Here is a 16033-nt window from a genome sequence, read left to right on the forward strand (position 1 = left end):
TCTGCGATATTTTTTTGACATCCTTTTACTGTACCAATACTGGTGGTCCAAGCAACTATTCTCTTACGGATATTATCAAAAACTATTCTCTTACGGATCTGTCTATTTTTCATTTTAAAGACCACCCTCTCCACCTGTACAGCTTTCTTCAGCCTTTACAGGTCCCACCACAAAATATTTTTTATTTTTATTTTTTGTAATTGAAAAATACAATATTAATAGAAAAATACTAATTGGTAATATAATAGGTGTTAATAAAATACTCAATTAGTAAATATGTAATTTCAAATACATAAGCAACAATATATATAATAGAACTTTACAAATTAACAGAATGAAATAAAATAATTTAAAAGCATATAGCACTGCAACTAACAGGTTTGTATTGTGATTGCAAGGAATAATGTAGCAATAAATTCACATTTCTCTTTTTATTTTTCTAATGTTGAGGTTTGAATTTGAAACCCTCTACTTCCTTAGAACAAACCAAGAAAAAAATAATAATAAGAAAGAAAGAAAACTAAGGGGTCTACTACATAAATAATTCTCATTATTTATGTCTCGTTCAGTTCGTAAATTTGAGTTGAGATGTGATTTTATGTGAGAGCTTTTCACTGTAGTAAAAAAGTTAGATGTGACTTTTTGTGAGAGTTTTTAACTGTAACAAAATTAGAATTAAAAACTCAAATTAGTGAAATGAATGAGACCTTAATATTTCTACAATTTCTTAAAAAAAGAAAAAGATCTCACTTACTTTATCGTATCTTTTGGGTGCGTTTAGAATTGGTTTCAAAATGATTTTGTTTTCAATAAAATGTAAAAATGAGATTGTTTTGAGAATTATTTTAGAACCGATTCTAAAATTGTGTTTGATTGATTTTTTAAGAAATTATTTTAAGTATAATAAAAAAAAAATATCGTGTTTATTAATTAACATATTATAATATTATTAATAAATATTAAAGAATAAAAATAGGAAAGTGAAAACAACTTTTCATTATTTTTTAATTCCTTTACAAAAACTATTTTTATTATTTTCATTTTCAAAATATTTATTAAATAAGTGTTGTTTCATTTTTTTTATTTTTTATTTCTTAATATACGTGAAAATTGTTTTTAAAAACAGTTTCAAACAAACACTTTTATTTTTCATTTTCTCCATTAAGAAATTATTTATTTATTTATTGCAAGTAAAAAAATAATTTATTTATTTATTGATTGAATTTTTGTTTCTTTTGGGAAAAAGAATGATGTCTAATTTGTTATTTTTAGGAAAATAATAGAAAATAAGTCAATATTAAAAGCTTTAGAAAGTCTATAGGTTAATTTTTAGTTATAAAAATTAATATGTCATAACTTGTCAAGTTATGATTCATAACCAGATAAATTATGAACAAACTTATCAAGTTATGATTCATAACAAGACAAGTTATAGACAAAAATCATGAATTATGAATAATAACTTATCAAGTTATAGTTCATAACTATATAAATTATGAATAAAAATAATAATTTAACTTATATAAACTATTAACCTATTAATTCTAATTTATCTCAAATCTTAACTTATTTTCCTCTTTCTTCGTTATTTTTAAGATACACAGAGCAATGCGAAAGGGGAGTGTGTCGGGGAAGAAAATGGAGGGAAATATAAGTTGGCCCACCACATGAAGTGCTGGGCCCGCTTGACAGAAGCATCTATCTCAGATTCAACACTAACCCCACGCTCCTCAACCTGCACGCCAACGCGCGTTACAGCTAGACGACTCCACTCAGCCGCTAGATCTAACGAGATTCACATCTTAAGAGCTCGAATTCTTTTTTATTTTTATTTTTATCTCCTTATTAAAATCATATCACAGTAGTTAGCTATTATGATTTTTTAAACGTTATGAAATGAAATTTTTATTAACATATTATGATATTATTAAAGAGATATGAAAAATGATTCAGATAAGAAGACGGAAAAGGTCGAATCCAATGTGACTAGTTGCAAGTTATCACCAATTTTGTTGATCAAAATATTCTTTTTCCTTTTATCTTTTTAAAGAGAACATAGTAATATGGATTTTTTTTCTCTCTGAGATTGATAACAAAGGCGTCTTGATGCGTAAAACACGCTTATGGAAGCGCGTGGGAAATAAATTTGGCTACCTTATAAGCCTGAAAAGGCCAAGACTGTCAGGGACTCAGAGTGAACTCATCTCCGTTACTAGACGGACTCTCCCTTCTCTCTCATTTCCATTCGCATCTCCCGCAAATAAAGCAAAACCCCAAAACCAACCCAATATAGCAAACAAGGAAAAAAAAAAAAAAAAAAAAAGAGGCAAAAGGATCTGTTATTTTGCTTTTATCTATGCAGTAAGTATTATTGCTTGATTGAGGATTGTGTCTGTCTTGTATCCGAGTCTTAACACATGGGTTTTAATTTATTTATGGTTTTTTATGAGGTTAATGGACAAGTGAAATGAAATGAAAAAGGCTTTAATCAAAAATCCCACACACAAACACAAAACACACTCTCAATTCCCAAGGCAAACGCTCAAACTTCCTCCTTTTCCCTTTACGGTCCTTCTAGGGTTTTGAATTCGAAGGCATTTGATTTTACACACACCGAAAAAAAAAAAAAAGAGAGAGAGAAATTCTACAACCGAGAAGAAGAAGAAGAGGAAGAAGAACCAAAAAAAAGAAAAAAAAAAAAGAATCAAACGACCTTCGTTCTGGAGAAGCTCACCGCAGCACCAAGCTCTGTCATCAATGTCGTAGTTTGGTTTCCTTTTTCGGAGGTCCTTTTTCTATTATTTGTCATTTTTTTAATTTTTCATTTTCGAGTTCGATGATGGCGATGGAGATCGGAGTGGAGTGAAGAAAGATCTTATGCTTCTGATTAGTTTTGATGAAGAAAGAATAATACTAATAATCGCACTCGGCGAAGATCAAATCAAAGCCCTTTGGCCTTTGCTTGCTCTAATGGTGTTAATATTTATAATTAAATTGTTTGATTCTGTTTTGGGAAGTTGAAAGAAAGGAGGAGGACGATAAATATCGCCACTCTCCAACATGCATTTCGCCAAGCTCGATGACTCTCCCATGTTCCGCAAGCAGGTTCTCTCTCCTCTCCTTCTTTTGTGCTTTTTATTTTTTCGCCTCGTGATTTTCAGTGTCCTGTTTGGTTGCCGAGGAAATTTCTGATTTTTCTAGCTTGTTATCGGAGGTTAGGGTAGCATTTTTTTTTTATTCTTTTAGTTTTTCTTGAATTTTCTCTCGATTAATGGATTATTGCTGTGACTTTGCTGGCTTTGTCTAAATGTTACGGAATTTAGCCGTGCTAACCTAGAATCATGACCTTCTACATCCTGTGAACTACTCAAATATTCAATTTTTCTTATGCATTTGATCGCATTTCCTAATTATGTGATTTTAGGTGTAGTAAGCGCTAAGATTTTGGGCTTCTCCATGTGCTGATCGAATGCAAATTAGAAAGAATTGGTTTTGATTTAGAATTTTGTAGTTTGCTTGGATTTCGTTGCACAACAACTGTCACATTTTTACCATAACTTTGGAATTTTATTTTGGGTTAATTTACGTAGTCATTTTGCTGAGTCGTCAATTTCTCATTATAATTCATTTTTTAGTTTGATCGCTAAATTAGAGTTGTAACTGAACCTAAATATGCAAGAATTGAAATTGCTAAAGAGAATTTGTTAGAAAAGGTTCTATGGACTAGAGATGCATTGTGAATTTTTGTTGATAGATGTTACATTTCTGTTTTTACATGGCAGTGTAGTAATGGTACTTGCTACTTTGATTGGTTATGGACTTCGCCAAGCTAATCTCAGTGACTTATGCCTTCTTTGTTAAACAGATGCAATGCTTGGAGGAAAGCGCCGAATCGTTGAGGGAAAGAAGTTTGAAATTTTACAAAGGATGCCGAAAGTACACGTATGTGGACGCATATCTATAATGTGAAATATGTTATCCTTAATAATGAACTTAAACTCTATTGCCACTTCATGAACATTTCATTTGATAGCATGTCAATCAGTCTTTTTAGAAGTTTTGAATATTGAAAGCTTCTAAACCTTGCACAAATTTACATATCATGCTATGAAATGGCTTCGTGCCTTTCTTTGGTCTTCTGTTGAATTTAAACTTTGTTCTGCTTGACATTAAATATATGAAGGTTTAATCATGTTCTTTTTTTTTTTTGCTCTCAGTGAAGGACTTGGGGAGGGATATGATGGGGACATAGCATTTGCAAGTGCTCTAGAAGCTTTTGGTGGAGGGCATAATGATCCTATTAGCGTGGCTTTTGGAGGTATGTTGATTTCTTAGCATTGCTTTGTGGTGGTTAAACATAAATCTATTAATGTTGTTGTTAGCTTAAATCCTGTAGGATGTCCTAGAGAGTCCTAGTTATTTGAATACTTTAATTTAAAAGTTTTGATTATTTAATTGCAACATGTATTTAGCCAAAGGACGGAGAAAGGAGTGGAATATGCTTCTCATCAGATAGTCTCTCATACGTGAAAGTAGGTAGACTATGGATTTATGCTTTAACTTCTATCTGTTTATAGGTCCGGTTATGACGAAATTTACTATTGCGTTGAGAGAAATTGGAACATACAAGGAAGTTCTTCGGTCCCAGGTAATTGTTATGATATACTTTTACACTAATCTCTTACTCATGGGATGTGGAACAAGTGCATCATTATTTGTGGATAATGAGAAGTTTGACAGTGTCTGACATGTTTCCTTTTTCCACTCAGGTTGAGCATATGCTTAATGACAGATTACTACAATTTGTAAATATAGATTTGCATGAGGTCAAGGTATAGTTGGTTTTTTCCTTCTCTGTCACATTTATATTACGTGCGTATTATACGTCCCTGTAGGTTGGCTATGTAACGTTAGATTTATATTTAAATCTGGGCATATCTATGGTGTTATTCTTTCATGGATAGTTCATTTACTGCTGTCATGTGTAGGTTGTCAAATGTGACAGTACGGTCAAAGACAAAATTTGCATAGTTATTGGATAACTGTTGTCAGATTTGTTTTATTTTCGGTTTTAACTTATTTTTATTTTATTTTTTAGCTGTTAACTGTAAACTTCTTCATTTAATGTTTGTGTCTCCATTTTTCATTTAACAGTTTGTCTTCATGCAGGAAGCTAGGAAGCGTTTCGATAAGGCTAGCCTTATATATGACCAGGTCTATCCTCAGTTCTTAATGTATCTTGGTACTGTAATTGATGCCAATTGGCATGCAATTACATAATGTTTTCTCACGTTTAATGTTCTTGAAAAAGAATCCAAACTTTGTCTCTAGTATGCCTAAAGGAGTAGCAGCTTTTCTCTTTATCTTGTAAACAAGCATAAGGTCTGACTAATTTAGGCTTGCATAGAGATGTGTTGGTGGTGTTGTTGAATTTGAATTTAATTGGAACCTGTACGAACTTTACAAGTCAGTTGTTGAGGTTAAACAATTTGTTTTGGACCAAAAATCTGGTGATAACATTTGTGAAACTTGAGGTAGGGGTCTCATGCATATGTGACGTTGGCAATAATTCATAGATGCAGTCACTTTTTTTTAATTGGACTATTTTCTTATCTTTTTGTGCATAAAAGCCTATGAAGTTATGTTGATCTAAACTTTTGGACCTTGCTTTTCAGAGCTATAAATCTGTTTGAAAATATAATGAACCAAAACTCAGATTTATTTGACTAATGCTTATGGTGCTGTGGCAGGCCCGTGAAAAATATCTCTCACTGAGGAAAAGCACAAGAACTGATGTAGCCACTGTTTTGGAGGAGGTATTGCACTTATAATTCTCGGGTTTAAATTTTGATGTTCTTGTGCCATAAGAGCATCTCCAATGCAGTGACAACTTTTGCTAAACTTTGGCATTTGGATAGGAAAACTACTCAGCAATGCATTGCTATTTTTTGTGCTAAATTTGGCATATTCCATTCTTAGTGCCAATTTATTTGCAGTTTGCACCCGGGGTCCAAGGTTCGAATCCCGGAAACGGCCTCTCCTTCGGGGGGGTAAGGCCGCGTACATATGGGATTGAGCTTTCCCCCGAGCCTGGCATAGTACGGGAGCCTCTTTGGCACTGGGGTCCGCCTTTTTTTTTTTATAGCATATGCCAAATTTTGGCAGTTGGTTGCTACTGGTTGATGTTGTGTTAGACTTTTTTATTTAATAATTACAACATTGTCATTTTTAAATTATTTAAAAATTTTGAAGTTTACTTAAAAAATTTGAAGTTTACTTCTACAAGTTAATAAGTATAGCATTATGCATTTGGTTTACAAAATAGAACAACATATCAAATATGCGATTTGGCATTTCACAATTTTGTGTGCCAATATAGCATTTGCATTGTCATTGGAGATTGTCTAAGTAGTGAATTTTGACATCTGTGGAAATTCTCCTTTCCATGCTTTCTAATATAGTTTTGAGATCTTCTAGGAACTTCATAATGCAAGGGCTACATTTGAGCAAGCTCGTTTTAGTCTGGTAAGTGTGTTTCTTAGTTCAGATGAGCTATAAGAGTCGGTTTTTCGTTGCAATGAGAAATTTGTTTCTAGAAATTCTCGCTGCACTCATTGGCCTTGTAACGTTGATCATTTCCTTCCAGGTGACCGCTCTTTCTAATGTAGAAGCAAAAAAGAGGTTTGAATTTCTGGAAGCAGTCAGTGGGACAATGGATGCACATCTGCGCTACTTCAAACAGGTGAATTTGATGGCAGTTATTCTGTGTCTTAGTCACACGTTTAATCACAATTGTGTTAATATTGAACAATTGTGAAACTGTGTAGGGCTACGAGTTATTGCATCAAATGGAGCCATATATTAACCAGGTATGAACAAGAAACATTGTCCCTATGTACACATATTTCTATGCATACTAGAAATATATTGGAATTATTGTTTGCCATGATTTGTTTGATTTCATAACTTCTTGACGCAGAATGTGGGACATGATTGGTCTAGAATTTTTCGTGCTTAATCTTTTCCATTATGTCACTCAAATGCTGATTCTTTATTATTTTACAGGTATTAACTTATGCGCAACAATCGAGAGAAAGGTCCAATTATGAGCAGGCGGCTCTTAATGAGAAGATGCAAGAGTACAAACGGCAGGTTGATCGAGAGAGTAGGTGGTCTTCCAACGGCTCTAATGGATCTCCTAATGGAGATGGTAGACAAGCCATTGGCAGGAGTTCTCATAAAATGATAGAGGCAGTTATGCAATCTGCTGCAAAGGGAAAGGTTAAATCAAAAGACTTCTATGAACAATTTTGCCCCTAATGCACTTTTATCTTGTAACGTCTTCTGAACTATCTGCATGTAACACCTTAACAAAACAATATCAGGTTCAAACTATTCGGCAAGGTTATCTCTCGAAACGTTCCTCAAATTTGAGGGGTGACTGGAAAAGAAGATTTTTTGTTCTTGATAGCCGAGGAATGCTCTATTACTATCGGAAGCAATGCAGCAAACCATCTGTATGTAAAATGTTTGAAAATATTTATGATACTGGAGCAAGACTATTGAAAGCTTGTTCTTAACTTGCTTTGGTCTTGCATTTGTGTATGCTTGTAGGCATCTGGAAGTCAACTTTCTGGTCAGAGGAACAGTTCTGAGCTTGGTTCTGGACTGCTAAGTCGATGGCTTTCTTCTCATTATCATGGTGGAGTTCATGATGAGAAATCTGTTGCTCATCACACTGTTAACCTGCTAACCTCGACGATCAAAGTTGATGCTGATCAGTCTGATCTGAGATTTTGCTTCAGGATCATTTCACCAACAAAGAACTACACTTTGCAGGTTGGCTCAGGAATAGTTTGCTGCGCTTGAACTTCTTTTAATTCAAGGATTATTTATTATTTCTGAGACCTTTTTTGGGCAATTCTTTCAAGAGGATGGTTTATTAGTAGAATTTGGTGATTTTCTGTCAATGTTACTTATTTGTGCTTGTTGGTGCAGGCAGAGAGCGCACTTGATCAAATGGACTGGATTGAAAAGATTACAGGAGTCATTGCTTCATTACTGAGTTCCCAAGCTCCTGAGAGGGTAATTATCTAGAGGTGTTGCACAGTATATAGCCACTGATTTTTGTAGTAACTTGTGTGATTTGTGTTCCTTTTTATTTCAGTGCCTGCCTGCCAGTCCCATGGGAAGCAGTCATCATCGTTCTACCAGTGAGAGTAGTTCATTTGAAAGTTCTGACTTTGATCACGCTGCAGTTGAAGATCTTACATTGGAAAAGAATGCTTCACATCTTGAGCGCCCATTGAGAAGTTCTCAACAGCAAAGGTCCTGCATTAAAAGTGAGAAGCCACTCGATGTCTTACGAAGAGTAATCGGGAATGACAAGTGTGCTGACTGTGGTGCCCCTGAGCCAGATTGGGCATCATTAAATCTTGGTGTTCTTGTTTGCATTGAATGCTCTGGTGTTCATCGTAATCTTGGTGTACATATATCGAAGGTAGATTTTGATTTTGACTACTCATCTCATTTTTACATATTTACAGTCTCCAACTAATCAACCTGGAACTCTTGAGCAAAGCCGTGTTGCATTGACAAGTGACAACTAAATCTATATCCTCGTAACCATAATGAACGTCACAGGAGGCATGAAGGATCTGCAAGATAGGTTGCACTGAGTGGTGTAAGATAATCAAAAGAAACTATCTGATTTGCTGCTATATTTTGCCTCTCAATCTGTTTTCTTAACTGAGAAACTCTTCCATCAGTACAATGGTGGAACTATGTATCACCATATTTGTAATTACATTATCCAGATGTATGACTTTTACTTGGTGAGCTTATTATATCCTCGTGCACAAGTGATTCTTGATCTTGCTGATACCAAACAAAGCCGTAGTGTTGTGATTGGTCATTCTTTTTTTTGCGGTTGAGTGAATATACTATTTGATGATGATATTTGTATAGCTACCTTGTTTAGCAGACCCTTCTTCCTTTGGTGACTTACTTTTCTTTTGCAGGTAAGGTCTCTCACACTGGATGTTAAGGTGTGGGAGCCCTCTGTTATAAGTTTGTTTCAGTCTCTGGGTAATACCTTTGCCAACTCTGTCTGGGAGGAATTATTGCAGTCAAGAAGTGCTTTCCAGGTTGATCTTGTCTCGACAGGGTAAAGAACCCCATTTATGATTGAAATAGGTTTTCCCAAGTTACATATAGTTGTTGTTTACTGAATGGCTAACATTTTATCTTTCTTTTACTGGTGAAGCTCGTACAAATCTGACAAAGCACAACTGTCTTTTATCAGCAAACCAAGTCATGCTGATTCTATATCGGTGAAGGAGAAGTTTATTCATGCAAAGGTGCGTAAGGTCTTTTATCTTAACTTTTGCTTGAAGATAAACTGATATAGAGAAGGCCATAGTAAACCAAGCACATGCTGGTTTACGATAGAAGGAAAAGGAATAAGAATGATCAAGATGCATTTTGCCACGAGTGCTGTTTAGCATCTCCATTTGTACAACAAACTGATTCCTTGATACTTGTAATTGGTTACAACTTACAATTTTCGGATGCCTGGTTGAAATGTGTGTAAAACGTGTAGTTCTTCCATTGCAGTATGCAGAAAAGCTGTTTGTTCGCAAGCCAAAAGACAGGCAATATCCTCATCTGGTGGCGCAACAGATTTGGGAGGCCGTTCATGGTAATGACAAGAAGGCTGTGTACCGTCACATTGTGAATTCTGAACCAGATGTGAATGCTGTTTATAAGCAAGCATCTTGTGGCTCTTCCTTAACTCTGGCCAAAGTAATGCTATTGCATGAGCAGCCAAGCATTGAGCACAGTGCTAGCTGCTTGACAGGAGGGGATTCATTGGACAGGTCTTCTACTAGCTCCTTAAACTTGGGTTGTTCAAGTGAAGGCCAGACCATGGAAGATCTAGACGGATGCACTCTGCTTCATCTCGCTTGTGAAACTGCAGACATTGGCATGCTTGAACTCCTCCTACAATATGGTGCCTATATAAATGCTACTGATTCCAGAGGTCAAACACCACTCCACCGTTGCGTTCTCAGAGGCAAATCAGCATTTATAAAATTGCTTCTTGCAAGGTAACTTAACGATCTGGCTCTATCACAATGTTCTTTTAGTGTTTTTTTTTTGGATAAATTATCGTATCCTTTATATGTTACTGATATTACCCATTACACCTGCAGGGGAGCTGATCCACGAGCTGTGGATGGCGTAGGCAAAACTCCATTTGAGGTTGCAGTAGAGTCGAACTTTGATGATGCTGAGGTCCTTTCTCTACTGTCAAACTCCAACGTATGAGAAACTCCCACAAGGAATCACTGAAGGGGCCAACTACTCAAAAGCTGGAAGATATTGAGAAAAAGAACAGAAATGTAAGAGAGAAAAAAGAGAAAAAAGAAAATACAAAGGTATTGCATTTGTATAATTATATTTCATAATTTGAGAGCTATTCTCCCGTTAAAAAAGATGTCACCATAAAATGTTTTGCGGGTTTTAGAGGAGAGTGGTCGGTTGGCTTGCCTGCCCCATGGGGGCATCTGTGCAAAAAAAAAAAAAAAAAAAAGGTTCCCCAGAGTTGTAATTTATAATTTATCATTAATTTGGTTCCATTTAATCCTCCGACGAGAGTCAGTCAAGTCAAGAGCATCTCACGTGGCGCTTAGCCAAAGAGGGCTGGTTGATATGTTTTGCTATAATGTTTATTCAGTTTGTCTGCTTCCTTTTATGGTGAAGCTGTGAGGATCTAGTTTTTAGGTCATTGTGTATTTTGTACATTATTTTCTTTCTAGTGGAGCTTTGTTGTGGCTGTAACTTTGTTATATCCTTCGAATTTTCTTACCATTTTTATGCCAACTTCCAAGCTTTGATATCCAGGTGATGCATCTTTACATATGTTAGAAAACGAATACTATGACATGGAAAAAATAAATAAGTCATGTTATGAAAACTAAGAAAATGCAAAATTAAGAAGAAAAATTTTAGAGACGGGGAGTTTTATTGATCTTGTGAAGGTATATGAAAATGAAGAGCTTTGGAGCTTTATTTATAGGAAATTTTTGACACTAGTCACAGTTACAATTTGTATAGTATTCGATATTTACGATTATTATTTGCACAGTAAAATTTTGACATGAACATTAATTTTGACTGACTTGCACAGTAATTTTGACTGAGGTGGACAATTACTATTCACAAATTCCTCCTTAGATGTCTATCATTCATAATGTCTCATTAAAAACCTTGTTAGGAAAAACCTAGTGGGATAAAAACCATAGGAAAGGAAAAAAGAGTACAACATTTATCTATACGTGTTTATGTTGTCTTGTTAAAAATCTTATTAGGAAAACTTAATGGGATAAAACCATAAGGGAAAAAGAGTACAACCACGTAACTCCCCCTCGAGTTGACATGTATAGGTCTTCTTCATAAATCTCGCAGATGACACCTCCCGATATTGTGGATATGCTTTCTAAATGTTGTAGTGAGAAGTGCCTTTGTGAAAAGATTTGATGCATTGTGACTTGATCGAGTGTATTGAATATCAATATTCTTATTCTTTTCAAGATCTTGGGAGTATGAGAAGAACTTCAGGGGTATATGTTTCGTTATGTCACTTTTCACGTAACATTCTTTTATTTGAGCGACACATGCTGCATTGTCTTCAAATAATACTATTGGATCTTTATTGATAGATAGTCTGCAAGTTTTTTGAATATGTTGAGTCATAGACCTGAGCCATACACACTCTTGACTTGCTTCATGGAGTACAATAACTTGTGAACAATGTCAAATATTGTTGTTACAAGGTAATGTGAGATGCATGAAAAGTGGAGTAGGTTTTTTCTAGCATTTCACCATCTGTGATATTTACTCCACAATTTTAATTGCAAAAAAATTCTAAACATGGCAGAGTTGTAGTTGTTGGCTTTCTTAAAATCCTAAAAAGGTAAATTGTTCCACTCATCACGAGTGGCGAGAAGTACGACTTCTTTCTGGTGGTCGTATCTCTCCTTCAGACTTTTCTAAAGGACAAGTGGATACTTAATCGTGAGATATTTGCATTTCAAGCCTTCATTAAGATGTTTACGAAAGAAAATTATTACTTTCGCCTTTTCTTGTGGTGACTTATTATTATTTTCTTTAATGGTATCGGTTAGTCCTATTGGCTCTAGATGCATTTCTACATCTATGATCCAAGACATATAATTCTTTCTTGTGATGTCAAGTGCAACGAACTCAAGTTTGGCAAGATTCGACACGGTGATAATTATAATAAAACATCGATGTAATAAGAATGACAATAGTATTATTACAATAAAGAGTGCAATTAAAATTACATGTTAATCATAACAGTAATAAATAAAAGGAGAAATATTACAAGTATGAATATTGCAAGGAAAACTGAAAATCGTGTGTAAATAATCTCCAATAAAAAGAGCAAAAATATAGAAAATGACTACTAAAATAACAAACACCGTCATCATCATATTCGCCATATCGTGAAGATTATATTAAGAATAGTAAAGAGAAGATGAGAAGTGAAAGATAAAAATAATAAGAAGGGGGAAGAGAAGATGATAAGTGAATTGTATGGGTTAAGAAAAACTACTTTTTATAGAGTAAAAATATCTATTTATAGCCGTTAATAATGGTGTAAAAATACGTTATATTACTGTTAGAAGTGGAAGAAAAATTACAATTGTATACCTCAAATGATGTAGAAAAATAAACAGATAAGAATAGTAATATGCATGTAGAAAGTGCAATGAGAAATTATTACCTGCAAGCGGCATAGCAGTCTATATATGAGAATTATACAAACACCCCAAACTACTCGGTAAACCTTTCGAATGGTGTATAACGACAATTATAAAAATTATAATATGTTAGTAGCATAGTCATCCTTTGTATGAATATGAAATAATAGAGTATATTTACATACCTTTCACTTGAATTAATAAGCGCAGAAACTTGTAGTAGGACTAGGGCTAAGACTTACTTTCTTTTGACTTTAAGGTAGATACTTGTAATTGGGTCAGTGCCTCCTTTCTTTGAATTAATGAATGTAGACAATCACAGTAGAAATAATACGTTCATGCTGATTATGTGTTATGAAAACTAAGAAGAAAAGCTTTAGAGAGAGAAACCAGAGAGAGTTTATTAATCTTGTGAAAGTATACAAAATGAAGAGTCTTATAGCTCTATTTATAGAAAAAAATTTGGTACTATTCATAATTACTATTTATACAATACTTACTATTTACGGTTACTATTTGCATAATAAGATTCTAATATAAATAGTAACTTTGACTGACTTGCATAATAATTTTGACTGAGGTTAAGAGCTACTATTCATAACAAGTCAGTATTTGTATTGTAGTTTAATGTTTTGTTTGATGCAATAATAGCGTAGACAACAATGACAAATAGTATTTTTCCTTTCTTATTTGAAGCTCAAAAAAATTGATGTTGTTTATTGTATAATGAGAAAGAGACGGTGTTTGGTAGTGGATGGAACCACTTGTTCCACCGGTGACAGTGGTGGCAGAGTGTCGAAAGGCGATCAAGCAGAGCTTGTTCACTAATCATCTAGAGTTGACATTGTTCACAAGTAAATTGATATTATACCTCTTATTGACTTGTCAAATATGACTTGGACTTATGTAACTTAACACTCTTTAGATACTAGTTAAAAAATCATGGGTCAAATTTGTTCCATATATGATTTCAATAGATTACTTAATTATAATTGGGTTAGAGATGTAATCATATTTATGTATATAATATGTATATATTTGTATTTTCAGGTAACAACATGGTTTGGTAGCTGCGAAACAAATTCGCCCATATCCCGTCTAGGCTATAGTTTCTTAGTTTGGTACCTACAAAGGGCAGCCATGATTGTAAGTAGCCGCTTCCTAAATTCTACTGTAGACAGTCTTAGGGTTCGTTTGTTCATGCGTTCAAACCTTCAGTTTTGATTATGTTACAACGTTTTCTTCTCATAAAAAATTTAAATTTTAAAAGTCAGAATCAAGAAAAACTGGTTTGAACGTACGAACCAAACAACTCCTTGGTTGTATAATAATATACTCGACCAACATAAACTGTTGATTGATACTCACAAATGAAACAATAAAAAATGGTGGTTTTAACACTAGTGCCTTAACACGATTACAAATAATCCATCCTAGTTGGATGTCCATAAACTTGTGAGAATTCTCTGCAACAAATTTTTTGGGACCTTTTCTGGTACGTCAATATACCGGTAGGCCACGTTTTCTGTTCGTCAAATCTGTATAAAATCACGTAAAAATAAAAAAGGACGCAGATCTAACGGTTAAAAAAATCTGACCTAGGGTATGCATAGAACCTCCTTTTTTTTATATAAATATTCTATTTTACTACTGCATTAATCTAAAAAGAAAGAGCGATTATTTGATTATTACCAATATTATTTTTTTCTCATAAAGAAAGATGAAAGTAATAAATAGGTTTTTAGCACAATCGTCTTCCAAATTTATCGTGATTTAATAAATTGTCACTTAAACTTTTAATTTTGAATGTCAAACTCTCAAATTGACAAAATTATTGCAGTGTACCTCATTTTACTAAAGTTATTTAGATTTTTTTGTTAGATTTATGGAATTAAAGGTTGATGAATTAAAAGATTTGTGTTACATTTGAATTTAAATCTTAGAATTTTTTTATCGAACGTGCTTTTTCAACACTAATTTAACACAATCATCGTCAAAATGAATCATATTGTAATGATTTTATAAGTTAAAGGGCCAATTTACTAAAATTAAAAGATTAATGGACAAGTTGCTAAAATCGTATATTTTAGGGAATAAATGTACACAAAAAAACCTAACTAAATCAACAAAAAAAAACTTTAGTGCGTGTTTGAAACTGTTTTTAAAAATGATTTTCACGTATTTTGAGAAGTAAAAAATGAAAACAAAATGAGATTTGTTTAGCAAATATTTTGAAAACGAAAACAGTGAGAATAGTTTTTGTGAAGGAATTAGAAAACAGTTAAAAGTTGTTTTCACTTTTATGTTTTCATTTTTTAGTACTTATCAATAATATTATAATATATTAATTAATAAACACGATTTCAATTTTTATTATATTCAAAATAATTTCTTAAATAACCAACCAAACGTAATTTTAGAATCGGCCCTAAAATAATTCTCAAAATAATCTCATTTTTACTTTTTATTGAAAACAAAGGGCTTGTTTGTTTACACTCAAACTCAAAAAAAGTTTGAACTCAAGTTACAACTTGATTCAAGTTCATGTTCTTTTGTAAAATTTGAGTTTGAACTTGAGTTTGAGGTTAAAATCTGAGATCAAGTTTATCTTTCAACTCAAGTTCCTAAACTCAAACTCAAGTTAATGAACATTATTTTTTTTTCTATTCTTAAAAACGCTATAATTTTTTCGTTTTAATTCCGATTGAAATGGTTCTTTTTTTATGTGTTCACAACAAAGAGACGAATAAAACCCCACTCATATATTCTATTAAAATTTTTCATCATCATTGAATTTTTATTAAAATATTATCTAAATACAAACTCAAATTTTGACCCACCCAAACACAAACTCAAAAAGATTCTCATCTCAAATTATAATTCAAATGTACACAATTAAACACAAATTTAAGTTATAATTTTAACTCAAATTATAACTCAAATTTAATTAACAATCTAGCAAGACACTGCCATTTCTTCTACAAAATAATGGGCTTGTTCTTTTGAGTGAAAAACTCAAAAAAAAGTAACTCGAGTTACAACTTTATTCGAGTTCATGTTCTTTTAAGTTTAAACTCGAGTTTATGACTAAAATTCAAGCTCAAGTTTTCCCTTCAACTCGAGTTCAGAAACTCGAACTCAAATTAATGAACAATATTTTTTCTATTCTTAAAAATGCTATAACTTTTTCGTTTTAATTCTGATTGAGATGATTTTTTTTTCTATGCATTGACAACGAAAAGACG

At 33.2% G+C, this 16033-nt stretch overlaps 1 protein-coding gene across 3 annotated transcripts; it reads left to right on the top strand.

Moving 5' to 3' along the window:
• Positions 1-2210: 2210 nt before the first annotated feature.
• On the top strand, positions 2211-10922 carry LOC21396331 (ADP-ribosylation factor GTPase-activating protein AGD3). 3 transcript variants are annotated; one of them, XM_024167962.1, is made up of 20 exons: positions 2211-2786; positions 3018-3105; positions 3866-3942; positions 4218-4318; positions 4578-4648; positions 4770-4832; positions 5170-5214; positions 5751-5816; positions 6478-6525; positions 6647-6742; positions 6828-6869; positions 7066-7281; positions 7386-7517; positions 7615-7839; positions 7999-8085; positions 8168-8500; positions 9021-9166; positions 9266-9359; positions 9616-10109; positions 10215-10922. In XM_024167962.1, the coding sequence occupies exons 2-20, from the start codon at positions 3061-3063 to the stop codon at positions 10327-10329; spliced, it is 2496 nt and encodes an 831-aa protein (XP_024023730.1). In that variant the 5' UTR covers positions 2211-2786; positions 3018-3060; the 3' UTR covers positions 10330-10922. The 3 variants fall into 3 exon arrangements, with proteins under 3 accessions (XP_024023730.1, XP_024023731.1, XP_024023732.1); XM_024167963.1 differs by having other exon boundaries at positions 2211-2361; XM_024167964.1 differs by having other exon boundaries at positions 2211-3105; positions 9305-9359.
• Positions 10923-16033: the final 5111 nt, after the last annotated feature.

The sequence above is a fragment of the Morus notabilis genome, unplaced genomic scaffold (genome assembly GCF_000414095.1).
Source record: "Morus notabilis unplaced genomic scaffold, ASM41409v2 Scaffold324, whole genome shotgun sequence".
Classification (NCBI taxonomy): domain Eukaryota; kingdom Viridiplantae; phylum Streptophyta; class Magnoliopsida; order Rosales; family Moraceae; genus Morus; species Morus notabilis.

Excerpts from the sequence above, each read along its gene's own strand:
- LOC21396331 (XM_024167962.1), top strand. The coding sequence starts at position 3,061 with ATGCATTTCGCCAAGCTCGATGACTCTCCCATGTTCCGCAAGCAG. Across the intron at positions 4,833-5,169 it reads TAGATTTGCATGAGGTCAAG|GAAGCTAGGAAGCGTTTCGA; the intron begins GTATAGTTGGTT and ends GTCTTCATGCAG. Across the intron at positions 5,817-6,477 it reads TAGCCACTGTTTTGGAGGAG|GAACTTCATAATGCAAGGGC; the intron begins GTATTGCACTTA and ends GAGATCTTCTAG.